The sequence below is a fragment of the Poecilia reticulata genome, chromosome 22 (assembly GCF_904066995.2).
Source record: "Poecilia reticulata chromosome 22, P_reticulata-male-v2, whole genome shotgun sequence".
Lineage (NCBI taxonomy): Eukaryota > Metazoa > Chordata > Actinopteri > Cyprinodontiformes > Poeciliidae > Poecilia > Poecilia reticulata.
In genome coordinates, this window is record NC_088851.1 from 14205773 (window position 1) to 14231740 (window position 25968).

A 25968-nucleotide genomic window follows, 5' to 3' on the forward strand; every position below is an offset into this window, starting at 1 on the left:
TTCAAAATGTCACCAACCTTTTCGACTTCTATAGAAAATGTTGGTTCATTTGTAGTTCTGGCTGAAACTCTGTGCCAGACTTAAGACTTTTTAACCTCTTAACTGGTTTTCTTAAAACATTGCACTTTATGTAGGTCAATCCATCTTCCACTAAATTCTGACCAGCTTCGGTCTCTCTGCTATAGAGAAGAACCCTGTGACATGCAGCTGCCACCACCGTGCTTCGCCATGAGAATGATTTTCAGAGCGAGTTTTTCTCCAAACATAGCATTTTGTATGCTGGGCTTAGTTTTTGTCTCTGACCAGACCACTTTCTTACATAAGTTTTTAGTGTCTCCTACATGGGTAGAAACCACCTGTATACAGGACATCTTTCCCGATGTCGATGTTTTTTTTTTATTTTTCTGACCACTTATTCAAAAAGGACAGATTTGTGGAGGCTGATTGCAAGCGGGGTAATCTATTGACAATTGTCCTGTCAGTTTTTTTAGTGCAGATTTCATTTGCATGCAAACATTTTTAGAAATAAAAAAATAACTGTCTCTGAGTCACAATAGGCAGGTACAGACATCGTCTATGACAGTATCTGGAAGCTATGTTTATAAGAAATAGGAAAAAGATCCAGCCATGACCTGAAACAAGACCTATGACAAGACATCATCCTTAGGTTGATGTGATATTTTTGAAAGAGATGCAGCCTCGGTGGCCCTAAATGGTACATTGTGTTATTTTGTTCAGATCCTGTTTTATTTTAGCTTTTAAGTGACCTACTTCTTCTCTCCTCTTTGTTGGTTGCCACGGTAAAGCCATAAGTTTGTGGAAGAAAAAGGGGACAAGACGCTTTCAAGGACAATGATGTTGATGTGTTACACAGGGAAACAACGTGACTGATGTGCCAACACAAAGGAGGAAACGAGGCTGCAGGTTAGTCATCAAGCCCCATTTACGGTCTGTGCTGATGACAACACGATTTTTACGTAACCTCTCTCTTTCTCTATTTACAAAGCAGGTGATTGGATGGACGTGTCCTTAAACTAGAGAGGACAGGGAAGGATTAAAAGTAGGAAATGACACATTTAGAAAAAAATATTCCCCGTTAACATAGTCATCAAATTACAATGAATTAAAAATCCTTTGATATTCAAAGATTTGCTAAAATGTTACATTGCTGAAAGTCTAGATTTAATTCAAAATAAGTAATAGGCAAATAAAGAAAATTTAAAACACAAAATCTGACAAATGAATCCCATGCTGGAATCAAATGCATTTTAATGAGCCCAAAGGCATTTAGCTTCCTAATATTTGAAATGTGTCAAGCTTTTACCTCTAAGGGAAATTATATATATATATGTATTTGTTATTAAAATAAAAAGAAAGATAATCTTTCTCTGCGAATCCTAATCAGGTGGAAATAAAACTCCAGAACAGAGGTGGGCCTGAAGGTTTTGGTAGAAGAAAATATATTGCTCACATCGGTGTCAATTGTGGATTTATGTTTATTTTTGAGAGGACTGGCAATTTTTTTTAAGTTTGTTTGTGAATGCATCAAAATGAAGTCAGTGTTTAGCTTCTTCTAACATATTTGAATTTAAGTTAATGTTGCTTATACAACTGGCAGATGCTTTTATCCAAACTGACAAGTTGATAATACTGCATTAGTACAGAAGGAAAATTAGATGTAGCTTTTCAGAGCTTCAGCCATGCTTATAATACAACTATGAGGGAAGATGACAAGTTTGTGGAGAAATATAGAAAAGATACATTTTTGTTATAAGGTAATAAAGCTTTTGTGAAGAACTAGAATGTATCCAACGACTCTGCAAAATAATCTAACAATAATGTGAATGGACACCACAAAAACCATGGTCAATAGATTTCTAAAATCTTAAAAAAGTTGGGAACATGAAATTTACACTAAAGGCGATGAATGAAGGAAGATCTTTCTACAAATATATTGCAAAATTTAATTTATACATTAGCAAAATTATGGGTTAGCAATATAAAATATCAAAACATCATTAAAATAACACATTTATTCCTCTCCTGGTTTGAAACTAGCTTTTCAATGGAGTTTCCTGTGACATCTCAACCAGCTGGTGATCTATTGGCAGACAGGATAGGATCTGGATCTGACATGTCATCTTGTTTTAACATTAACACAGACACTGACACAGCCAGTCTGTTTTTAATATCCATGGAGTTCACAGACAAAGGGGCTCAGACCACCCAGGAGTCGGACAAACTTCCCACTAAATCGGATTGAGACTTATTTTCTGGTCTTGCGGTCTGATTTCATCTCTCCAACCACAGGCCGGAGGAGACGAGGTGGAAAAAAAAGTCAAAGACACATTTGATCTCAGTTTCAAAATTATGCTGTCTCTCTTCAGTAGCGGCCTCTTCCTCTTCCTCTTCCCCTTCCTCTCCCCCGTCCTCTCCCACGAGCGCTGCTCAGGTGCCCGGCAGAGCGTCTCAGATTCTTCCTCTCCTCGTGGTGCTCTCTCTCCGCCTGCTGCTGCTTCCTCTGCTGCTCCGACTGCACACAGGACACCAATAAGGATGTTCAACTTTTTCTGTGTGAGTATGTAAGGTCACAGTCTGGCTGTCACTATTTTCCATATTCTGTATTACCACAGTTTATCTTTGACTGCGAAATAGTTATTATGAAAGATGATTTAGCAGAAAAAATTGTTTTTCGATATGTGGTCTCCATGCCAACTATTAACCAGCCTGTTGTCCCGGAGGCGTGCCAGAGAAACGCCTTTTCTGTCCTACCATCATAAATGTGTAGCGTTTCCTAAACATGAATTGGATTTTCAGTGAAAGTGTTTGTTCTATTCACATGAGATAAGCTTTACAGCAACAAACACTCTGGACTGAAACAAAGGTTGAAAAAGTGGAAAAGTTGGCTCATGCCAATTGTTGTACACAGAAGAAGATCTGTGATGCTCTGGGCCTGTTTGTTTTTACTACGTTAACATTTTTAAGCATTTTTTTTCCCTTACTGGGCTTATTATCTTTCTGTTGATGAACACAAAGACCTTCCCAGCTCGCTCCCCTTCACCTTAAGCCGCTTCGTTTACAGCTAACATCATGTTTTATTGTTGTGTGCCGTTCTGCTGAAGCGAAACGATGTGAAACATTTACAGGAGCAACAGTAGCGCTGGATTATTTGTGCCCGTGTACCTTTTTGAGAGTGAAGGTCAGCTGTTTGCTGCCCACCGCCGTGTCCGCTGTGCTGCTGATTCCTGAGCTTTCCTCCAACTTCAGCCTCTCCTCCAGAGAAGCCCTGTAAACAAAGAAACATTTAGCAAACAGAGCGATGAGGACGGGACGGATCAGAACAGAACCGTTCTCTGTAAAGCAGACGTACTTCTGCAGCTTCTGCTTGTGGGCCATGTCGCCGAAACTCCTGAATTCCTCTCCGGCTTTGAGCTGATAAAACTGCGGCTGGCTCGTCTTCTTGCTCTCGGTCTCGTCTCCTCTGCCCTGTTCCCGCTCCAGCAGGACGGTGTTGCGGTCGGCATCCCTCCTCTCCTGCCGCCGTCGGTCTCTGTCCTCCTGCCGCAGCAGCCGCCGCTGCTCCCTCACCTCCTCCACCCAGCTCTTGTCGTCGTCAGAGCTCTCTTCCTCGGAGCTGGGTCGCCCCTCTGGCTCCTCGTCTTCATCTGCCGCCTAAACAGAGAAAATTATTCTTGTGATTATGACATAAAGACGGTGTTTAAATGTCCCTTTTTAAACACGGTCTTCCTCCTCATAAACACCCAACTAGTCGTGTAGCTACTGTAAAGCCCAACAAACTAAACACAAGAATTTCAGATTGTGTTTAAGGTTCCAAAATAACCTAATGAAACGTTTGTCTTAAATTTCAACTTTCCAATTGCAACTGAGAAACTTTATGTATACATTTAGGTTTCCTCGACTCATAAACATCCTTATACGAAGTCTGGCTGTAAAAACTCAAAGAAACTATCTGGGCCAAAGCGTATGTGGAAAAGATAAATGACAATGTAAGCACCTTACAATTACATAATTATGAAAAAACTCGATTTATTAAAAAAAAAACTTGCATTTTTCACAAGCATCAGCTTGGGGCCCATTTCTATTAACCACTCCGAAAATTATAAAACATGCCATCCAAATAAGGAAAACGTGTGTTAATCTTCCCAAGTCAGGAATAGCTGCATATTGGTATATGGTATATTTTCCACATACACCAGGAAAAAGCTTTCTGTTTCCCATTCTGCCACTGTATGATTTTTGTCAGGGCAGATGCATGTAAAACAGATGATGAATATGTAAACAAAAACATTTGATTCCCACTGTAAAGTACAGTGGGGGACATGTGATAGTGAGGGCTTGGTTTTATTTTTGAAGGACCCTGGAAACTTGTTTGAGTTTTTCACATTGTAAACACAAATTCAAGGACATTTTAGCTCAATAAAACTGCCAAATATTGGAAATGGGTCATGATTTGTTCTTTCAGACAGGATAACAATCCAAAACATATAACCCTATAAACACCAGATGCCTTCTGGGTCTTGTATGCCTAATTGCTCGTTCAAGACTTAAATCTCAGGGAAAAATAATCAGATCAGATTTTTTTTTTTTTTTGTGGATTTTTGCACATCTTTACTAGGGAATGAAGGGAAAATAGCTATTTCTCCAAATGGTGTTCTTTTCATATTTATTCCCCCACCATATATCAAAATCCACAAACTCTAACTTCCTGGTAGAAGCAGTAAAAAAGTCAACATCGTGCCACAGAACTAACTGTTACCTGCTGGACGTCGGCCTCCTGCTGAGCCAGCAGCCGCAGCTTCTTCTTCCTCTTCTGTCCCACCTTGGAGACGATGGGGTTGAGCAGCCGGAACTCCTCGCTCTGCTCGTCCACCTGGTAGTCCGGATTCTCGAACATCACCTTGAAACGGTCGTCTCCCAGGATGGTGGGCAGAGCCTGCAGATGTCGTGTGCAAAGGGTTAAACGGTCGATAAATCCGAAATATTTCATCACTTGATCTCTTAACTGACCCATTGTTTGTTGGAGTAGACATTAAAATGTGTTGGGCTACAATGACAAAGTTAGCTTGGAACATTTTGATAGTTTCAATAAAAAAAAAAAAGATTTTGCAAGTTTATCGCGAAACAAAAACAGTTATTATTTCTGAGAAGTGACAGGTGGGTGCGGCCGCTCTGAAAAAGGAGTGCCGTCATCTTTTCTTACCTTGCCCTTCTTCTTCCTGGAAGCCAGCTCTGCCTCTTCATCTCCCTCCTCCATCAGCTTGAGAGCCAGCTCCTTGTTCACCTTCGGCAGCTTCTGTCTCATCACAACAAAATGTACGCTCGATTACACGCAGACACAAAGTCTGATGACACAGACTGCTGCCCGCATCCTCAAATTACATTTCCAAGTCTAGCGTTTCTTTAGAGCACATAATGTTTTTTTCCGTATTCGTAGCCAGTTCATTCGTAGCCAGTTCGGACAGGATGAGAGCACACAAAAATGTTGATGTGTTGCAACAGCTCAGCTGGCTGAAACCAGCGGAATCCTGTCTGCAACGAGCAGCTTGTTGAATGTGGCAAATGTGAGAGAAAAAGTTTCACCAGGAAAGTTTGTCGTCTTTCCAGCGCTCCTCACCTGAACCTGGACTCTCTGCGTTCTGGACTCCTCGATCTTCTGCCGGATCTTGTCCTTGCGGTATTCCTCGTACGCGAAAGGATTTGCCATGGTTTTCACCTGGAGCCGAGCCAAACGTTACAATTGTGACACTTGACCTTTTTGGCAACATTCGGAAGCCAATAAATAAATATTTCAGAGTGAAACAACCCGACACAGTAGCCGACATCCCACCTTGTGATACAGCCTTATGTCCATGAAAAAGCCGTGCATGTAGGCTCTCAGGAGAGACGACCCAATCAGGTGAGACAAACCTGGAGAAAAAAAAAAAACAACAAACATTCAAAATGAATTCACACATAAGAAATACATTCATGGTTCCTTAAAAGATGAATCCAGCTGATTCCATCTTTGATTTTTTTGGGGGCCAAACTATGATCCTATTTGCACAGCTTCTACACATTTTGTCTCGTTAAGATAAAAACGAGACAAAATGTCTCATTTTGAACCACTACAAATACTGGGGTTCCACTGTATTATTAAAATATTACAACCATTAAACAGAAGACTTGGGTGAGAACTGTGATTTGATCTTTTCACCATTTCCTCTGCCACTGCATTTGGTGCACACGTCAAACTGACGATGAATCATTGAATACTTTTCTGCCATTACAATAATTAGTGGGTCCTGCTTTTACAGGTCGATGAACACTTGGAACAGGAATTTACACCTTTACATGTTACTATATCACCTCACCTGCGGCTAAAAATTATTGTGAGCATTTATAAATGTGGGATTGGCCAGAAACGCACAAAAATCAAATCATAAAGATGGAAAAATATTAAACAAAAAAAATATATGCTCATGTATATTGAGAAAGTTACTAGATGTGACCAATTTCTTCTTAATTGGTTACTTATGCTTCTTTTTTTATTCAGAGAAAAAAAAAAGTGTATAAAACTCGTCATCAGAACCCGATGAAGCGTCTCTTCAGTTTATTAGTGGGTGAGGTGTGAGTGCGAGCAGACGTAAGTCGGATAAGTTCAAGCCTGCAGTGGCAGGAACTCCCAGAAAGTGGAGCAACCTGCTTTTCCTGGGAATGTCGATCCGTAAACTCGATGGACCCCTGCATGGTTATGTAAGAGCCCCGGTGCGAGGATCCTGTAAATCAACACCGCTGTCCCTCAGGGCCAACCCTCCCAGCCTATCTCCCTTTATTCCACACCAACCAACCCGCTTCCTGCTCTGCTGTCATCTGATCTCGCTACTTGCTGAGGCTGCATTCCAGTGTTCATTCAACCCCTCCAGGGTTCTCTGCCTGCATACCTACAGCCTCTCTATCAATCCCCCAGGCCTCTGCTCAGCACAGAGGCTCACTTTGACTCTCGGTTCCTGGGATCGTCTCACATCTCGTCATTAAAGCATGTCACTGCGGCGACGTCTCACCCAGATTCTCCAGGTCTTTGCGGGTGACGAACTTGTAGTCGTCGTAGACCGTGCTCTCCGGGCTCTCCTCCAGCTCCTCCGTCAGGCTGTCCAGGAACGAGCACCAGCGAGGAGCCGGGCCCAAAGCCTGAAACGCAGGAGCGGCAACGCTTCAAACGCGACTCACATTTAGACTCTCAGAGAAATCTGGCGTGTATTTGTTGAAGCAAAAATAGCCCCGGCTGCTCCCAAACATTTCCATTACAGTCAGAATTGAACGGTGCGTCTTTGTAGGGCGCAAGGCAAAGTTTTCACTTCAAATGTTGCGATGGACTGAAATGACCTTACGCATAGAAAGCAAGTTTGCAAACATTTACGGCTCCTGTGAGTGTGATATTCTCACACTCCTGTTTGAAATCGTTTTCAGTAACAGAGTTTCTGCTCGTAAACTGCTGACTGGAAACCAACTAAAACAAGATTTTATCTGCTTAGCGCTTTCCTCAAACTGACCTTTCATCAAAAATTCTCCACAGGAGGTTTTCTAAGAATTACTGACAAACATTTGCACATGCCTTGGGCTTTAAATATTAAAAATGCAAAAGCAGAATGTAAGAAGGAAAGAGCACAGGAAGCTGATCAAGTCTCTTCTGAAGGAAGCATCTCAAAAACATCAACAACGGGCTGCGTTTGCAAGCCCAAGCGTATTTTAGGCACTTCGTGGAAAGTTGACTGTGATTCGATAAAGACTCCCGACTAGACCCAATAAAAGCAAGTTAAGACTGATCTCAGGTCAGAACTGCACTTCTCAGAAAAACGTGTCACTCTTTGTATTAACGTTGAGAAAGAACACCAGGTGTGCGAGTGGATCAACAAGTTCTAACCCAGAGAGACCCATTAAGTAATAGCAATCAATTTATCAGAGCTGAAATGCAACAGGTGTGCCTCTATCGTAAATAAGATTCTTCCATCAAGTCTTTCACTGAAATACTCGCCAGTTTTTTTTAGATGTTGGACAACTTTAAAGCATATTCTGTTTGGGAGACTGATGGAATTTGTTTTCTTTCATGTTAAATGCTGTTATAAACACACTTTAGTTAAAACCATTTATCCAACAGCACAAGTACAAACCTACGTGTAGCTGGGCTGAGTAAATTTTGTGGACAAAACCATTTGTTTTTATTTTCAAAGTAAAACGTCCCTCTTTATGGTCCAATTTTGAGTTTTACGAGCTAAACAAAGATGGTCCTGGAGCTGCGTCTGGGTCCAGAGGGTTTACTAAGTGGTACTTTTTGAACGCACAGAGTGTGACTGTGCTGCGCTGTTCAGCCGCCTGAGTGTATCTGACTGGATTAAAAACTGAATCTGACTCCACTGTTCTGAAATATACAAGAATCAGTACACAACTAAATACTACATGTTTAGTTAACTTCAAAAAGTTGTTATAAAAATGTCATGAAATAAGTTTTCTGGGAATCTGGCGAAGATTAATTTGTCACCTTGCCATTGTATCTAGGATGAAAGGTTTATCCAACCAGGAATGTCCTCGATTACACAAAGCAGAGCAGAGTTTACAGTATACACACACACACACACACACACACACACACACACACACACACACACACACACACACACACACACACACACACACACACACACACACACACACACACACACACACACACACACACACACACACAGAGACACACACACCCACACGCTTTTCTGATCTGAGTCACAGGACACATTGCTCTCTCTCTAAACAAACTGCCTTCTCTTCGTTTGTTGTCTGCTTCTACAGAGTTACTCAGAAGTTTAAATAAAGTCACCTTATGCATAAGGTTGAGGTTGGACCATCGCAACCTCAACCTTTGCTTGATGTGTTGTAGAGTATTTTATTCACTCCACAACTGGCAAGCATCATTGTTACTACTTCATACCACTCGTCTCTGTCAACAGGGACATCAACAGTCCCTGTCGATACGAATTGGCTTTTAACACCTTGATTATACAGCATCTTCTAGCTTATGAGGGGCTTCTCGGTTCTGAAGAAGCCTTGGTTTTATTGGGGAGGGGAAAGTTTGGGCCAGATGAGTGAAACGTTCACAAAACTGGGTTTTCTAGCAGAAAACAGATTTTCAAAAGGACAAAGCTTACATAAGCTTCTGGAATGGCCTTGGAGTGCTCCCTGCTAGGAATTGTGGACCATATTTAAAAGTCAAGAAACCGACCACTTTAAACGGGACAAGTGGATGTAAAATCCCAAATGGCGCAGTTAACGTCTCGTTAAACTGTCGCCTTCATGACTAAGTCCACGTCTGTCTGTCTGCATCCATCACCCAGTGAGGCAGCGCTGCACATGAACATGCAGTGAGCATGGTGTCTCCGTACTCACCGGGATGTAGAACGTGTTCATTTTGGGGTCTTCATTGGCCGTGAAGAGCATTCCTGTTCATGACATACAACATAGAGAGGGAAGTAAGACAAAGCCAGTAAACAAAAACTTTGATCAGAGAGTTTTGCTGTAGAATGAAGGTCGGTTTAATTTAAAAAATAAATAATAGTAGTAAATAATAATATAAGATCATGTTTTTTTTTTTCTCATTTCAATGGCAAACTGACAAATGAACAGAGCTTGAAAAGAAATTAGCCGTTGGAACATTTTACAAAATGGCTCCACCAAGAGGTCAAAAAAACAAAATATAAAACAAACGGTCTATTTGACTCCCTGAATGAGCCTTGTTCTAATTCAGAAAAAATATATATTGAGATTATTAAAACTAAAATAGATACTTACCTTAAAAATCATTTACTACAAAGATTATTTCATTTATTAATTTTTATTATGTAATTTCTATAATTTTCTATTTTTCTAGACAATTTTGCTGTTGTATGCAACAACTTTGCTAACATCAGCAACAACTTTGCTGTTGTTACAACAACAAAGTTGTAACAACAGCAATATTCTCAAGTATTTTTCAACTTGAAAATATTCAAGTATTTGTCTTGGACTATATTTTTTATTGCTTACAAGGTTTAGTTCTGGTGTTAATTAAAGAATTAATATAGGAAATACAATTCTGCTATTCCTGATGTCGACATTTGATTTGATGATTGAAATATGTAAAATTACAGGCTTCTTTCTTCTACCTGTTCAACAGCTAGAGTAAATCCATAAATTCAACCGTTTTCGTTGTCTTAAATAAAACAAACAGTTAAACTAAATCTTGAGTTTCAAACGACACAAAGTTTCTCCTTCGTCATAATACTTCCACCTAAAATACTGGTTCTTATTGCTAAGACACCGTCAATGTTTCAGTCACAACAAAAAGAAGTGACCACTGTCTACTTTCCCACAGTTTCTAGACTGTGCAGCCAACCATAAAAAGTGATGTTCGCACCTGAATTGGGGTACATGCAGACATCATTGAGGTCGCTCTGAGGCTGTATGGAGGAGAACAGCTTCCCCTGCAGAGCAGAGTAGAAAAGACAAATGCAATTTATAGACACCACAACACATCTCCAACTGGATATTGTTTTTTGTTTCCTTTCTGACTCATTTCATAAATACTGGCAGACAGCAGAATATTGACTGGCTGTTCCTCCTTACAGAGTCTTTGTTCCAGATCTTTATGATCTTGGAATCAGCCGACACGATCAGGTCCAGCTGGTCGTGGAAGTTCAGAGATTTGATTGGCAAGTTGTAGAAGTGATCTTTGACCAGCAGAGGCTGGCTGGAACGCAGGTCATACAGGAGCACCTGGGAGAAAAAGACAGACAAAGTGAAGAGAGGGAATGAGTAACAATCACGACAGAATACAAAAAAATATATTTTTTGTTATTTTATTTTTACTTTTTTTCCTGTACTGGTATAAAATTTAGCATTTACAGGTAGGGTGGGTTCATTTGTCCATTTAAAATGTCCCACTGCATCACATCATCACTGCTGTCCTAAACAGTGGGCATGAAGTGCTTTTTCACCTTCCTGCTCTGTTTTTCACCAAATCCTTTTGGAGTTTTTGTAGCTGAAAAGCTCAATCTTAGTCTCATCAGATACAGACCACTTTATGTTTTTGATGGTAGGACATAGGCGTGCTTCTATAGCCATGCAACCAGTTGACAATTAGAAAGCATCTAGTGGTTGTTATGGGAACGTGGTTTTATTACTTCAAATAGCAGGCGGAATAATTGTGGTTTGTGATTTTTTTTTGGGGGGAGAAAAAAAAACAAAAAAAAAAACATAAAATAATAAAATGCAATTTTTAAAAAATCCTAAAATGTCCTAATCCCGACTAATACTGACTGGCTTTTTCCGCATGAGATTTGTGCAATAAAACATCTTTAACATCTTGCTTGCTAATAGATGTGAAAGGGGTTTATTTTCATAAATATATGGTGTAGTATAATAGCCAAGATTTACACCAAAAGGAGAATTTGTGTAAATAAAACTCCATGTTGTATTTTTTTTATTATTTAAATGTTCACAAAATGAAGTTGAGGCTTTACTGCTGAACTCACCTGTCCAGTGCTGGTGCCCACTGCCATGGTGAGGGAACCATTAAACTTCAGCGCACTGATGGACGGCAAACCATGAACCCTGTCAGCAATCAGAAAGTCACAGGAATCACCACAAAGAGCAAACATAAAACTCAAAGAGGGATACTGCATGAAGCTGGAGACACGCTCTGACTCAAAGAAAAGCCTGATATTTCAACACGCAGCCTTCATTTTCACAGCTTGCTGCCTGCTTTTCAGGAAGAAAAGCACCATGTGGCTACATATGCATCGGCACGCTGAGATCAGCCGAGAGGACGCGGCAGTCTCAGCGTGGCAGCTCGGTGCTTACTCTGTTCCTTCAGTCAGGCTGCTCAGGGCGCAGTCCAGAACGCCCACTCGGTTCCGGATGCGAGGGTCCCAACATTCAACCCTTCCCTGGTGAACAGACAGAGCAGATCACAGCCAGTCGGGAAAAAAAAAATCACAGTTTAGAGTTTTAACAGAGAAGCAGCATGCATTTTCAGTGATTAAATTAATCTTCGAATAGATGCTGCAGCATAAAGACTAGAGTGTTTTCTTCACACTGCTGGCCTAAAGCATTTGGTTCCATCATGTTGGCTCTGGGAGCTGCTTCCTAATGCAAAATGTTAAGATTCCTTCAACTTAAAACTCAACTTTAATCAACAGCTTCTCAGAAATCACAAAAAATAAAAATGATTTAGTTTATAAACAGGTTTTAAAATTATTCAAATTCTAACTTAAGTGAATAAAGAGAAATTGTGATTTATTCTTCATTAAGCTGTGTGTTGCTTTATTGATCATTTAACTTGATAATGTTCTGGTGTAAAAAAAAAAAAAAGTTTTTTTCTTGACTGGATGTGTGTGACATTCCAATAATTCATCTAAGCATAATTTGTATGTTTTTTTTTTCTAAATACTAAGAGTATTTCCTGTCCACCATATTTGTATATCAAATGCAGGCTTGGAGTAACTCTCAGGCTTAACAACCGAGCTCTGTTCCATCTGAGAGCTTTTCACTAAAACTAAACGTCTGTTGCTGAAACAACAAAAGAAGTGTTTGTTTCAGAAGCACTAATGCTTGAACAGCACAGGACGTTGTTGTGAGGTGTTGAGAGGTGTCACTGAGCGTGGGATTAGGTGTGGTAGGCGTGGGCGGTCACAACAGAAAACAGCAGACACACCTCATTTGTTTGTCTTGTACACAATCAAATGAGGTAAGTTGGATTTTTACAGCAAGCAAGACAGGTTTTTTTTTTTTTAAGATTTTACTTTCATTTCAGCAAACAGTAGCTCAGAATGAGAGCAGGAAATATACATTATATATATATATATATTATAATATAAGCTTGTGTGTCCTGCGGAAGCAGCCAACAGTGAAACTGCACAAGACAGCTGCTGCCTATACTGGAGTTTGTGCTTCCTTGCTTGTATTTACATTGCTTACAGAGTGTTTGCAATAGTACGTCAGCTAACTGCCTGGAGGACCTGCAGAGCAAAGCGACAACTAGACGCTGCAAGAGTAAATTTAGTTTCTGAGTTGTAGCAAACTGTGGCAACCAGAGACAAGGACATGAGCATTTTAGCAGTCAGTTTAGAAACTGTGATGTGTAAACAGCACATGTATGCAGACTGTCGTCAGGATATGATTCCTCGTCTGCTCATACTTCATATCAGGTAAGCCTCTTGTTACTGTCTCATAATTTCCATAAGGAATGCTGGTTTTATGTTTTAACTTCTACAGGTAGAGATAGTTTTCTATATGGACGTAAGAAACATTAAGACTGCATACCCTGTTCTAGCTGACAAACTGAGAGACTCCATCTTAAATTCAGGGTGGAGCAAACAAAGCGAGGAGACGCATGGGCATCAAAAACGCAGCGCTCACCTCAGAGGTTCCAGTTGCGAATAAATGATGAACAGGGTTGATGTCACAAACATTGTTCTCCCTGGGTGACGACAAAACAAAAACCCATCATGAACAAAGACGACAAAGCATGCAAGCCTCGAGGTAAGCGAGTGTCTCTCCGTACGTACACGCCGTCTGTCTGAAGGGAGTTGAGGAAGCGCCCCTGCTCCAGGTTCAGCCTGTACACCTCGGAACTGTGAGTGAAAACAAGCATTAGGGAAACTTTCGTGAGGGAAACAAAAATTGCCCTCACCAGCTAACACTGGGTTCCAGTCTCACCTCATCCCCACAAAGTAGAGGTCGCAGGAGGGATAGTGGTAGGAAAAGTCCCGTCCGAACTTTGGAATCCGAGTCTTGAAGTAGTGGCCCTGTTGGGCGTGGAACTCCACGTGGCGATCGCACTGCAAAAGGACCAGCTGCAAGACAACACAGAGATCATCGGCGCGCTGAAGCCTAAGAGCAGTTCAATATGTTGGGGTGAGCTCCAGTTCCAATCTTGTTATTGCAGCAACAATTTTAGCAGTTATTGGAAAATTGGACAATGAGCTGAAAACACCACATGTTCTTTGGGTTGAGACTTTAACGCTTAGGATTGGAACAGTGAATAATTTATGACTACTTCTGACCACACAGAAAAAATTGTTTTGCCAAAGATCTTCAATGCAGCAACATTTTACTAGATTCATGGAAGCAAACAGGTGAAGAGGGCAGATTTCTCTTAACTTTAACATCTGTTTCAACTCACAGAGCTTTTGTTTTATGGAGAGAAACAGTTCAATTCAGATCATGGCAAAGCATGACGTTTGTCAGGAAAGAAAGTTTGATGTGTTACTTGGGTTTTTCTCTATGTCTCTAGTTAAAAGTAAAAACCTGTTAGGATCAATAGACGTGTTTAAAAAAAACAACAATTATGGCCCTGAACAATATCCCATCTGCCATTGATCGACGTCACTGTGCAGCGAAAAACAAACTGAACATCAATAATTAAGGATAAAATCTCTCACCTTTGAGTAATCATCTGAGAGGATGTCAAAAGCCACAACTGTAAGAAGAAGAAAAAGAAAAAAGAAAACAGTAAAACCTAATGTTCCAGAAGGGGCTAGAAAAGATACACGAGAGAAACCTACCATCTGAATCCAAACATCGCTCAAATTTAAGGGACAGCTGATATGTGTCATAGCAGCGAATTCTGGGTTTGTATGTTCCTGAGGAGGAAAATACAGTCAATGAGCCTTTTCATATTTCTGCAGTGATAAATCACAGGAGGGTTTTCTGAAGCCAAACGACGGTCTTACCTGCTGCCAGGATGAACTGACCGTCTCGGGACACTTTGATTGAGGTGCACACTGTGGGCATGTCAAAGTCCTGAATGAGTTCAATTCGCCGTTGGATGTCTGAAAAACAAACAAACAAAAAAGGAGCAATGGGATAGCAATGCTTAAAACTTCGAACAAATTAATTTGTCTGCAGTGCTGACAATGAAGTGATCCACTCACCAACATCTTTTTTCTGAAGCTGTCTTTTCTTTCGATCTGACAACCACTGCAACAAGAGGAAAGGACATTTTAACCGAAAAAAAACCAGGAGAATTTTGAAGTGGTGGGACACAAGTAGCTGACATCTACTGAGGACGCCTTGGTTAGTTTTAGAGATAAGGTGGGGGAAGCTCTACGATTTGGGGGTGAGATCAGACCCCCACAGCTCTGCAGTGAAGTTTAAACCATCTTAGGCATTCCAGTGGAATGACACTCCAAAGGCAGACCCAAAAATTGCAGGAGGGATTTATGGGAACTCATTGGGATCCCTCAAAAGGACTTCTGGAAAAGAAAGCTGTCGTCACATCGGTACACTAGTCGTTCAAATTCTATTGTGTAAGAGTTTTTATCGTTGCTAATAAATTCTATAATCACACTTAACGAGCTCATTTAAGCCAGCTCAGTCGTGTTATAGAAAACAGTAAAGGACTCATTACACACCCTTGAGGAGCTCTTATACTACCTTTGAATCATCGGTGTGCTTTCTTCTTTCAGCATTTTTACATAGCAAAATTAAAAGGGCAATACAACACCTCGGAATTAATCAATCAATACAATAAATTAAAGCCGAATGTTGTTTATACCTTACGTAATCAATTGGCTAATCGAGAAAAGGCACACGACACACGAAAAATATTGTGGTACGTCGTTACTATAAGGAAATCAGTGCATTTCTATTTGTTGCTGTTTTTGGCGAGTCTTTTCAGCATGTAAAGTTTGGTGGTAATAGCAACTGTAGTAAACAACATCTGAGATAGCAATATCAATTAAACCGCAACAGTAACTTTGATCGCTTGGAATATTATACCTCAGGGAGGGCCTTTCCATAACTTAGGTTATAAATCTTCACATCGTTCACGTTTGAAATCTGCATTTCTAGGGGTTCGTCGATGCCTCGTACACGTTGTTGTACCCCGGCAACCAGTGAGACTGTATAAAGTGTCCGGCTAGAAACAACATCCGCTTGGCATTTCGGTAATTTTAAAAACTGATCAATTTCATTTAAATTTTTTATTTTATTTTATTTACTTTTCAAACTTAGAAATTTACGATTTTTTTCTAGAATATTTCTGAGATTAATCTCAAATTTTCGGAGTTTTTCTTTTGTTGCGGAAATTTCTTATTTTAGAGTACGGAGTCCCCTAAGGGTCATTTTTTTCTCTCTTGCATTTCCACTTAGTAAGCAATAAAGTACGTACGTACGGAGACCTCTCGGGGACTCCGAGGATTTTTTTCTTTTGCGTTACGTCACAAAAGTATTGCATTCCCTCGCAATACTTTTGCGTTAGCTCGCAAAACTTTTGCATTACGTCGCAAAACTTTTGCGTTCTAGAAGACTCGTCAACAGCGGCAAAAGTCGCGTATGCCTTGAAGAAGAATTTTCGGCTGCTCTTTTCCATCACTGTTCTCCCCAAACATGCATCTGTGCATCCATCCGTGCATCCATCCGTGCATCCATCCATCCATCCATCCATCCATCCATCCATCCATCCATGCAGTTTTTTCCCACAGTTCAAAAACATGAGGTTCGGTATACTACATTAGGCTTAAAATTGAGACTGTTGAGCACCAAGCCATGGGTATGTCTATCTACAACCTCAATGATGCACACAGTTTCCCCCCTCCCCATCTCTGTATCAATAATCATTGAAATGTTCTTAATTTCATGATTGCATTAGAAGTTAGGTTTTTAGAAGTTACTCTGGATTAAAAAGGCAATTAAAAGGAATAGTGACTTTAAGTTAATTTACAAAATCTACTTTCAAAGCAATCATGAACTGGACAGTGATACAAAATATTGTTTAAACATTATTTACCTGAGTTATGCCTGACATTTTGGTTTTTTTTTTTTTCCAGTTTTACTTCACTTCTTTGTACACATTGTTCAGTCATGGATAATGCACTATTTTGCTTAAAGTTTTGTATTGTAAAAATAAGCCATTAAAAGAAATAAGATTAAATATTTCATGGTGTTTATTAATAACATTAACCTTTATTTTCTGTTAATGTTTATTTGCTCAGGTCACCTGAGAAATGAGAGCTTCCTGTGATAGGACAGAGTCAGATGGCTGTCAGACGGCGCTCCGCAGACATCAGTCCGTCTCAGGTGGAGCTGCTGATCAGACTCAAATACCCACAGAGGTATCATCACTGGAGGATCATGAAGGTAACCTGGAGGTATTCGGCTGCTTTAAAAGCTAATTCTGGACTGTATTCTAATTTTATTAAGAAAAATATTGAGAATTTATAGATATATAGAATAATATAGTCACTATTAGTTTGAGATATATAACATGTATATGTGTTTCCAGGAAAACATCTGATCTGTTTTATGTCAAACTGGTTCTGGTGTGCTGGATTTATGACTGATGGCCTCTATGTGAAGCACGAGGAGTCATCATGGCAGACTTTTGGTTGATTTCTGTTCCACTGGACAAGACCAGTTTAACCAGCGTGGAGAAACTGAAGCGCATCATCACTAAAACCCATCTGGGCTCATGCTGGAGGTTTCCCATCCCAGATCTGAAGGTGAGGGTGTGAGTAAAACATGCACAACAGAGGAGGCAAAGTTTCACTGAACACAAGACAAAGAGGCTTGTTGTTTTTATTTATTTATTTTTTTGTTTAAAGTGGTACAGTAGAGTATGAGCGAGGACGCTGATGGTGTTTGGTGTCCTTCTCTGGTGAAGGGATCGAGGCTCAGGTTGCTCTCCACAGTTTGAGGCAACATTTCCATCTGACCCGTTTCACTCAGCATGATCAGTGTCCTGCTTGCTGTCCAGGAAGGTGCTTTTTCACCACATATATTCTTTTGAACCTTCCAAAGCTTTAAAGCTCTCATACAGAACCAGATGTTACACTAGAATCTAAAAGTCAGATTTTTTTATGCATTATGAGCTTTATTGATCCAAAAGATGACTAATGAGTATTCAAAGTAAACCACAAAAGGAATAGTTTCTCTCACAAATCGCTGATAGACCAGCTGGCCTTAAACAGAAAGTATTATGCAATCGCATACGGAGATTGCATTGGATGTAAAAATTGACACTCGAGAATTAAAGATTAAGCATGAATAAATGTGCAGATTAAAAGAAAACAGACATTTTGTGTCATCTGGTTTTATTTTGTATTGAACAAAATAAAAAGCTTTCAATTGAAGGTCATTTCATAATCCAATAAACAAAAGGAAGGTATATAGGAAGATAATAACTTTTTATATTTTAATTAACAAAAAATATTCATTGTTGATTCAAAGACCAAAATCCTGGATACAAGTGGCTGAAATGAGTGTCCTTCACTGTGCGACTGGATTCAGCATTAGAGCTGAATTGGGTTCAGAGTAGAGTTGCTACTCATCTGGAAAAGGAGCCAGCCGAGGTGGTTCTGGTGTCACATCACAATACTTCCAGGATGTCTTCCTTTAGATGTTTTCTGAGATCCTGGAGCTGACCCAAAACATATACTAAACAGACCTGGGAACCCCTTAGGAACTCCCAGGAACAAGTTGTGTCTCTAGAGAAAGCATTGCCTGGTTTTCCTGAGTAAAACCCAATCTGGGATAAGTGGTAGATGCTGATTTTAATTATTGTTCACTTTCCAAGTTTTAAACAGTCTGGCCCAATCTTATTTATCAAATTTTGTAAATATCCATTTCTTTTTTCTGTTTCTTTTTTTTCTTTTTTTTCTTGGATTTTTAGAACTTTACAACGCAACACAACTCAGACAACAACAACAAAACAGCTCAGACCCAGTGTGAAACACAAAACACAGGAGGATGAAGGGGAAATAGTTTTAGCCTGATATCGGCGAATACACAAATAAAGGAGCGATATAAATATATATATAATAAAATTGATAAAAGTACACTAAAAGTTGATTGTTTTTTTTAAGGTGTTTCAAATGGCATGTTGTCATAATCTGGCAACTTGATGATGTTGATGGAGCATATAATCAGTAATAGTAGAAACATTTTTGTTGTATATCATAGATTGTTGACCTCATAGTGTATTTATTGTCTGACCAGTGGTCATGTTTACATGAATGTGGCTCTCTCGGGGAAGTGGTTGCACACGCAAGAGTCATTATGGGCATTGACTCACTTTAAGGCGTTACCAGTCCCATTACAAATAAACCCACGGATAAAAACAAGACAAAAAGATGCTTATTGTGACATGGGATGAAAACTATAAACGTTACAAGGTTCTAAACTTTATCGCTTGTGTTTCTGCTGAGGCTACAGGTGGGGATTCTAGACAGTCTGGTCAGAGTGTCAGATGATCTGTCAAAACTCGACGCGCTGACTGAAAGGTAAAACAAACGTACAATCAGCAAGAGATGAATGCATTCTGTTGACATAGCCTACCATGTAGCTTTGTCTCCCCTTGAAACCAGGAGCTCTGAACATGTGCTTAGTCTGCATCATGAATGATTAATGGTCAGGGACAGGTGACGTTTAGTTTTCCCTCCTGATTTTAAATTCATTGTTGGTCTATCTGAGCTGGTGCTACGTAACAGATGAAGTCAGCAGCTGCCCACAGTTCCAGGAAGAAGAAGATGACACTCAGCATGAAGATAATGTTTACTCCAAATAATGGATTTTTGTTTACATCTTAGAACAAACGTCTTAATGGAACAGAGAGAGGTTGGGTTGTGGTATGCCTTCAGGAAGCATGTTCTTTTAACTTTTTCACATTTTTGATCCATACAGTCACAAACTATGATGCGATAGCATCATGCCACAGGGATGCTTTTCTTCAGCAAAGACAAAGATGCAAGTTCTTCATAAAAGGCAAAAATTAGCCGGATGCAGGGGAAAGTTTTTTATGGATTTGTAAAAACCATTGGGTACTGTTGGAATGACAAATATACTGTACATCCTTAGCAAAAGTGTAAAAAATGATGTGAAATCAATAAGTTAAATATGCTTATTCAATATTATTCTTATTGTCTAATTAGTTTGATCAAAAAAACCTGCCAGTGCTTGAAGGAGGTGATGGAGCCAACTGGGGACAAAGTTCAGGAACACGACTTAGCCAACGGAGGTAATTTCACACAAACACACCAAAACAATCTGAAGGTGTTGGATCTGACTAATGAGACATTAAATATGCTCGTGTGTAAAAGCTATATTCACCCTGTTGTCTTTCAAAACAAACCAGACTAACCTGAATCTGCTTTGTTAGACCACGGGATGCATCAAAAGAGAGCAGCTCCGTCACCACTAAAAACTTACCTCGCATCTCTGAGAGGTATCACATTACATCTGCTGAGAGATTTCACTTTGACTTTTGATCTCAGTTTATGACGTCACTGTTTGCAGAGCTTTGTCCTATTATTTTCAGTCTGACGCTTGTTTTTTTGTTGTTGTTTTTTTTCGTCAGTGGACCTGATGAACCGGGTCACCAAATTTCAGTGGGACAAAGCCAAGTATCCCACAGCTCTGCCGCTGTCCACCTTGACAGATATCATCAACAAGGTGCAAAGTTTTGAAGATGCACTTAGGACCAAATTGTGTTCTTCTGACAATCTGAGCATTCTTGTAATTTTTTAAAGTGGTCTTAATCAAGAGTTTTGAAGTTTAGACTGCTTTTTGATCATTTTCATCCATTTCTTTAGTTTAAGCTGCTTGTTTCTGATTTTTGAATTATTAATGAGAATCAAAATGGGCATACAATGGATGAGTAATGGTGTACGCAGTGGAGCCAGACCAAGATTAAACGAGGCCTTGAGTGGAAGTTGATTTGGGAATCTAATTTCAAATTTTTTATTAAACACAAAAAGATGAAAAAGTACAGATTTCTTGCTTTTGCAATAAAATACTTAAATCTTTTAGATCATCTAACAAATAACATTTTAAATATTTAGTCAGCGATGACGTCATTTATTGAGGGAAATAGATATAAATCAATCAAACACTATCACTGTTAGTGGCAACAGCTGCCATAAAATGTTAGCAATAACAACATCTTGTTTAAATTGCTGTGAAGGAATTTTGACCGACCCTCACCAAGCCAATGCTTTTGTTCAGACATGTTTAGAAAATATGAGATTTTTGCCCCATGTAAACCATCAGTGTTTAGCAGAATTTCCTGCAGCTTCCTTAGTGTTACATTCAGACTCTGGGCTCCCACTAACAGTAGTTTTTTTGCTATTAATGTTGTCTCATCTTTTCCCAAATTATTGGTGACAGCCTATATGACAGCATTTTTCCCCCTCCTGATTTATACCGTTGTGCAATGAGGTCCTATTGATCATTTGCAAACTATGAGTATGACTACAGGATGTAAAGAGGAAAAGTTAGATAAATCCCTCTCGGATAGTTGAATTGTATTTCTTGTTCATTTGTGTGTTCTACTTTACATCATAAAAACATAGGATCTTCAATGAGGCGTGCATGATGCATTTTAAAGCATAACTGACCCCTGGCTGAGGTTAGTCAGCTTCTTTTAAAGTTTAAAGTTTCAGAAGTATGTTTCCTATGATCCTGAAACATGAATGTTTTATTACCTTCAAGCATCAGTTAAAGTAGTTGAATCAAAATTTGAGCAGTAACAGCAGTTTTTACCTTCATTCCTTGTGGTTGTCCCTTTGTCTCTCTAACTCGGACGATGAAATCACAAGTTGCTTTGCCTCTAATGTTGTTAGTAACATGAACAATTGCTGAATATTCTGCAGGAAATATCACAGGTGGAGACTGAGCTAAGATCCCGAGCGACAGCCTACAACAGCCTGAAGGCCTCCCTGCAAAGCCTTGAACTCAATCTAAAGTGAGTGGCATGCATATTACGTACCTAAATGAGCAGCATAAGGTGCTGAAGTGACTTTTGGGTGTTTTCAGTGGAAATTTGCAAACTCGCAGCCTGAATGATGTTTTGAGGAAAGATGACCTGGTTGTCTCTGAGTATCTAACGACTCTGTTGGTGGTGGTGGGCAGGTTGGTACGCTAACAACTTTTTCTGTTTGCATTCGTCCTGGGATTTTCTGCAAATGTTGAACCGTTTCTGACTGTGTCACCCATCTCAGAGAAAAATATCTGCGGTGGGAGAAAAGCTATGAATCCCTGTCGGAGTTTGTGGTTCCGCGGTCGAGCAGGTGAGTTTCAGCGCAAGTGCAACAACGAGCTCTAAAACTCCCGTCGTCAGCCTCCAGGAGGTCAGAATGGGAGCAGGTGTTAAATTACCTGCAGAAAGTAAGAGTCTGCTTGGATCAGCAGCAGGGAGGGAATATTTGTATTCCAAGCACAGAATGGCATCAGATGAAGGTCTTAATAATTAAAAACTTTCTATCAGCTCAAAACACAAAGCATCAGCAGAGTCTCCAGTTCAAACGAATCGAACAAGAAGTATCTAGAATCTCATTGTCTCATTTTAATCGGTTGGTGGCGTCAGAAAGAGGTGCTTTCCCAGCATGCCATTCAGGCAAGAACAGCTGCTGCTTCCAGACATTTTAAAACTCATCTCATAAAAAGTTTTGTCATTAATTTTGTAAGTTGGCCTTACATTTCTCCAACAGTTCGCTACCATTTAACCATCTGCACTACTTTGCAAATGTTTCCAGTTTTTAAAGACAGGTCTGGACTTTTGACTAAGCCAATCTAATCCTAAGCCCCAAGTCTTTTGTAGGCCATATCCCGGAAAGTGTTTCTGGGATATAAACGCTTTTGCAATGCATAACAGGATAGTTTAAAGCTTTTCATCAACAATAATGTAAGCAAATACATTATTGTTGTATTTGCTTACATTATTGTAAGCAAATACAACTTACAATAATGTTGTAAGTTGTATTACTTACAACATTATTGTAAGTAATACAACCCCCCCCCCCACGTTGTCCTTTACTGCTGTATTTCTGTACGTCTCCTTCTGACACTCAGGAAGATTTTTGAGGACGGAGACGGGGGAATCTTCACGGTGACGCTCTTCAAGCGAGCTGTGTGTAAATTCAAAGCCAAAGCTCAGGAGAGCAAGTAAGCAGGAGGAATTTCCAGAGCACTCCCCCATTGGGAGACTCATCCATGATAGCTGTGTCGATTACCATAATGTAGTCTGTGATTCATGCAGGTTCATTGTGCGGGACTACAGCTTTGATGAGGAGGAGAGGAAGCAGCAGGAGATCATGAAGCTCACCGTTCATAAAAAGGATCAGTATGTGAGTCGGGTGCTGGGCTTTACCTCAAGATTTATGAGATGATGTTGTGTGTTTTAACACACTCCCCACTTTCTCCACAGGGGATCTTTGTGCGTTGGCTGAAGGTGAATTTCACTCAGGTGTTCATCGCCTGGATTCACCTGAAAGCCTTGAGAGTTTTTGTGGAATCAGTACTCAGGTGAGTCTGAATGCTGGCAACCATTTTCTCTCTTTACTAACGAACAGCTGATGTATTTTAATGGGCCTTCTGCTGATGTATTTGGACAGGTATGGACTACCTGTGAACTATCAGGCTTTAATCCTGGAAACGGACAGGAAGCGCTCAAAGAAGCTGAAGGAGGAACTTTCCTCACTGTTTGTACATTTGGACCCCACTGCCAGCATGAAGGAGGTCAGAAACTCTTCTGTTAAATATTTTATCTTTCTTTTTTCTTTCTTTTTTTATCACAAATACAGTTTTCTTTATTATATTTTATTTAACAAACGAGACGTCAAAAATCATTTATATCATTCTCAATAATCAATGGACAATTTTTATTAGCTTGGCAGAAATCAAATGGCTAAACGGGTGACCTACTTTTTGTTATGTTTCCACTGTTATTTTGATGAGTTATCTTTGGCGATTAGCTCTTTGTCTTGGAGTTTGGTAGAGCTTTTTTGTTGGCATCAAGTCAGAAATATGTTGGTAAAACTGCTAAGAAGACAACTTTATTCCTTCATTTGATAGATGAGTAATCTGATGGGTTTAGATTCAGTACTGTAATTATTAAAATTGTATGTTTATTATTATAATTGCAAGCTAATTTGTAGTCAGGTAAAGATAGAGTTGAGGCCCAGGATACAAAATAACATGTAACAAGATACACTTCACAAGCTAGCATTGGGAAAAGGTTGATTTTGTTGTCAGAAACCCAAGTTGATAAACTCCAGACAAATACTCCGAACGAAAATTCAAATTCAAGCGAAGAAGCGGCAGTTTGAAGTTGCCCTCTTTATCACACGTTACTTGGCTGGGAATATTTTCATTGCATCCTAATTCAGTCATAATTCAAACAGTAAATTCAAATTTGCATCTTGTATAAACACTCCGGTGGTGCAAAGATCAATTTCACGCTTGAGTCTTTGAGTCTGTGATAGTTCTCTGTTATCTCCCAAACAGGTGAGCTGTGACATCCCAGGGCTCTGCCAGCAGGAGTACTCCTCCTACATCTGCTTCCACATCAGCACCAGCATGCTGGAGATTAGCGAGCCGTCAACAACATGACCCGACAGACAAGCAGCACTTAATCGACCTCAGGCAGTCATAACGCTGAGAGGCAGCGTTATTATAAAAAAGCTACCTGTCTCAGAACGACATCTTGCACATAATAATGAGCTGTGTATATAAAAACCTCATCTTTTTTTTGGGAGGAAAGAAGTGTAAATATTATCTTCAGGGAATGGATGTCACATTCTTGTCACAAGAATGCTTAACTTTGTAAATAACTGAATGTTTTCTAGGGATCTGAAGCTTTCCAATTGGCACCTCGGGCAAAGTTGTTTAAAAAGCCTTGAAACGAAAGTAAGCTTTTTATTGCAGTTGCATAAACGTACACTGAAAAATAATAACAATAATAATAAAAATACTTCACACTTTAATTTGAGAATAAATTTGTTTACTGGGTTCAAAAAGTCTCATTAAAATCTTTTTTGTTTCTTTTATACACCATTGGTTCTGCTACTACTGTCACCCTGCTCCTCATGCTTTGTACGACCCTATTTTACCAAAAGCGCAGCCCTTAGGATAGGCCCTCAGCATCACAGCCCTCCACTGTACTTAACAGTGAACATGATATTCTTTCCCATACATTCAACTTTTGTTTTAAGCCACACCCTATAGTGTCGTGTTTGTTCTCACTCAGCTTTAGTGTCATCTGGCCACAGCATGTTGTCTAGACCTCTTGTGGGTGCATCAAACTGCACACCATTATGTTTGTGATGGTAGACAAAAGGCTTGCTACTATAGCATCAAAAGCTAACAACTGGCTGACATTGCAGCTATGAAAGACGCTAATCAGGAGATTCAATTCAAGATGTTACTTTTAGATTTAAATGAGCAAAAAAGCTTTGGAAATCGCAAGTCATTTTCCTTCCACTTCACTTTTATGCACAGCTTTGGGTTTTATCAATCACATAAAACCCAAGTGTGGAGGTTGTGATATAACATTTTGATATCAACATATTGACAAGCTCCAAGGGACGTTAAAATTTTTTGCAAGATAGAGCAAATGTATAAATCTAAAATGTATTAAAATAACCTTGTTTAGATATGATTGCTGTACAGTTCCCAGTCAGCAGAGAGCACTCTCTCTGTTGTGTAAAGCAACCAGTTTCCCTAATATCTGGTCCATCTCTGTGTTAAAACGCAAACTATAATCCATGATAAAAAAAAAACAACAAAAAACAAAAACAAACAAACAAAAAGTTTTGACTTATTCTTCCTTAGCGCAGAATATGGCATATTTTCTCCTCAGTGACTTAAAGATGCACAACATGGCTCTGATCACAACATGGCTCTGATTACCCAGTGCATAAAATGTGCAACAGTTTAATGCGTTTTAAATGGAAACGGCGTGGTTGGATTCATTTGCGTCTGACTACAATCAGATTGCAAAGAGGAAAATGTGGCTGGAAGTGGATATTGTGATTGTTACCTTCTGGTGTCAGCGTGCGCGTGCTTGTGCACGTGGGTCTGTTCAATATGAGATGGAGAGACAGAGAGAGAGAGAGAGAGAGAGAGAGAGAGAGAGAGAGAGAGAGAGAGAGAGAGAGAGAGAGAGAG

General features: G+C 39.7%; 2 protein-coding genes across 6 annotated transcripts; one reads left to right on the forward strand and one right to left on the reverse strand.

The window, feature by feature from the left end:
* Positions 1 to 1478: 1478 nt before the first annotated feature.
* nol10 (nucleolar protein 10) lies at positions 1479 to 15937 on the reverse strand. Of its 2 annotated transcripts, XM_008399657.2 has the most exons (21): positions 15808 to 15931; positions 14961 to 15006; positions 14760 to 14858; positions 14592 to 14669; positions 14469 to 14506; positions 13744 to 13880; positions 13593 to 13658; positions 13444 to 13504; positions 11887 to 11972; positions 11559 to 11637; positions 10651 to 10800; positions 10442 to 10508; positions 9436 to 9488; positions 7062 to 7188; positions 5849 to 5928; positions 5636 to 5734; positions 5222 to 5314; positions 4778 to 4954; positions 3371 to 3672; positions 3184 to 3286; positions 1479 to 2533 (listed from the first exon to the last, which is right to left on the reverse strand). In XM_008399657.2, exons 1-21 carry the CDS (start codon positions 15871 to 15873, stop codon positions 2384 to 2386), a joined length of 2157 nt encoding a protein of 718 aa, XP_008397879.2. In that variant the 5' UTR covers positions 15874 to 15931; the 3' UTR covers positions 1479 to 2383. The 2 variants fall into 2 exon arrangements, with proteins under 2 accessions (XP_008397879.2, XP_008397878.2); XM_008399656.2 differs by having other exon boundaries at positions 14469 to 14669; positions 15808 to 15937.
* Positions 12864 to 25924, forward strand: atp6v1c2 (ATPase H+ transporting V1 subunit C2). 4 transcript variants are annotated; one of them, XM_008399658.3, is made up of 15 exons: positions 12864 to 13232; positions 17022 to 17166; positions 17312 to 17528; positions 19240 to 19307; positions 19956 to 20041; positions 20183 to 20248; positions 20381 to 20475; positions 21675 to 21766; positions 21838 to 21933; positions 22023 to 22091; positions 22873 to 22965; positions 23060 to 23147; positions 23228 to 23325; positions 23415 to 23538; positions 24307 to 25924. In XM_008399658.3, the coding sequence occupies exons 3-15, from the start codon at positions 17400 to 17402 to the stop codon at positions 24409 to 24411; spliced, it is 1209 nt and encodes a 402-aa protein (XP_008397880.2). In that variant the 5' UTR covers positions 12864 to 13232; positions 17022 to 17166; positions 17312 to 17399; the 3' UTR covers positions 24412 to 25924. The 4 variants fall into 4 exon arrangements, with proteins under 4 accessions (XP_008397880.2, XP_081459329.1, XP_081459331.1 ...); XM_081603203.1 differs by lacking the exon at positions 12864 to 13232 and having other exon boundaries at positions 15909 to 17166; XM_081603205.1 differs by lacking the exons at positions 12864 to 13232; positions 17022 to 17166 and having other exon boundaries at positions 17438 to 17528; positions 19233 to 19307; positions 24307 to 25896.
* The last annotated feature ends 44 nt before the right edge of the window (positions 25925 to 25968 follow it).

Coding starts and splice junctions, on each gene's coding strand:
- nol10 (XM_008399656.2), bottom strand. CDS start 15,827: ATGGAAAGGCCCTCCCTGAG. Junction 13,659..13,743: donor CTCTACTTTGTGGGGATGAG/GTGAGACTGGAA, acceptor TTTCACTCACAG/TTCCGAGGTGTACAGGCTGA. Junction 13,505..13,592: donor TCCCTTCAGACAGACGGCGT/GTACGTACGGAG, acceptor GTCGTCACCCAG/GGAGAACAATGTTTGTGACA.
- atp6v1c2 (XM_008399658.3), top strand. CDS start 17,400: ATGGCAGACTTTTGGTTGATTTCTGTTCCACTGGACAAGACCAGTTTA. Junction 23,148..23,227: donor TTCATAAAAAGGATCAGTAT/GTGAGTCGGGTG, acceptor CTTTCTCCACAG/GGGATCTTTGTGCGTTGGCT. Junction 23,539..24,306: donor CCACTGCCAGCATGAAGGAG/GTCAGAAACTCT, acceptor TCTCCCAAACAG/GTGAGCTGTGACATCCCAGG.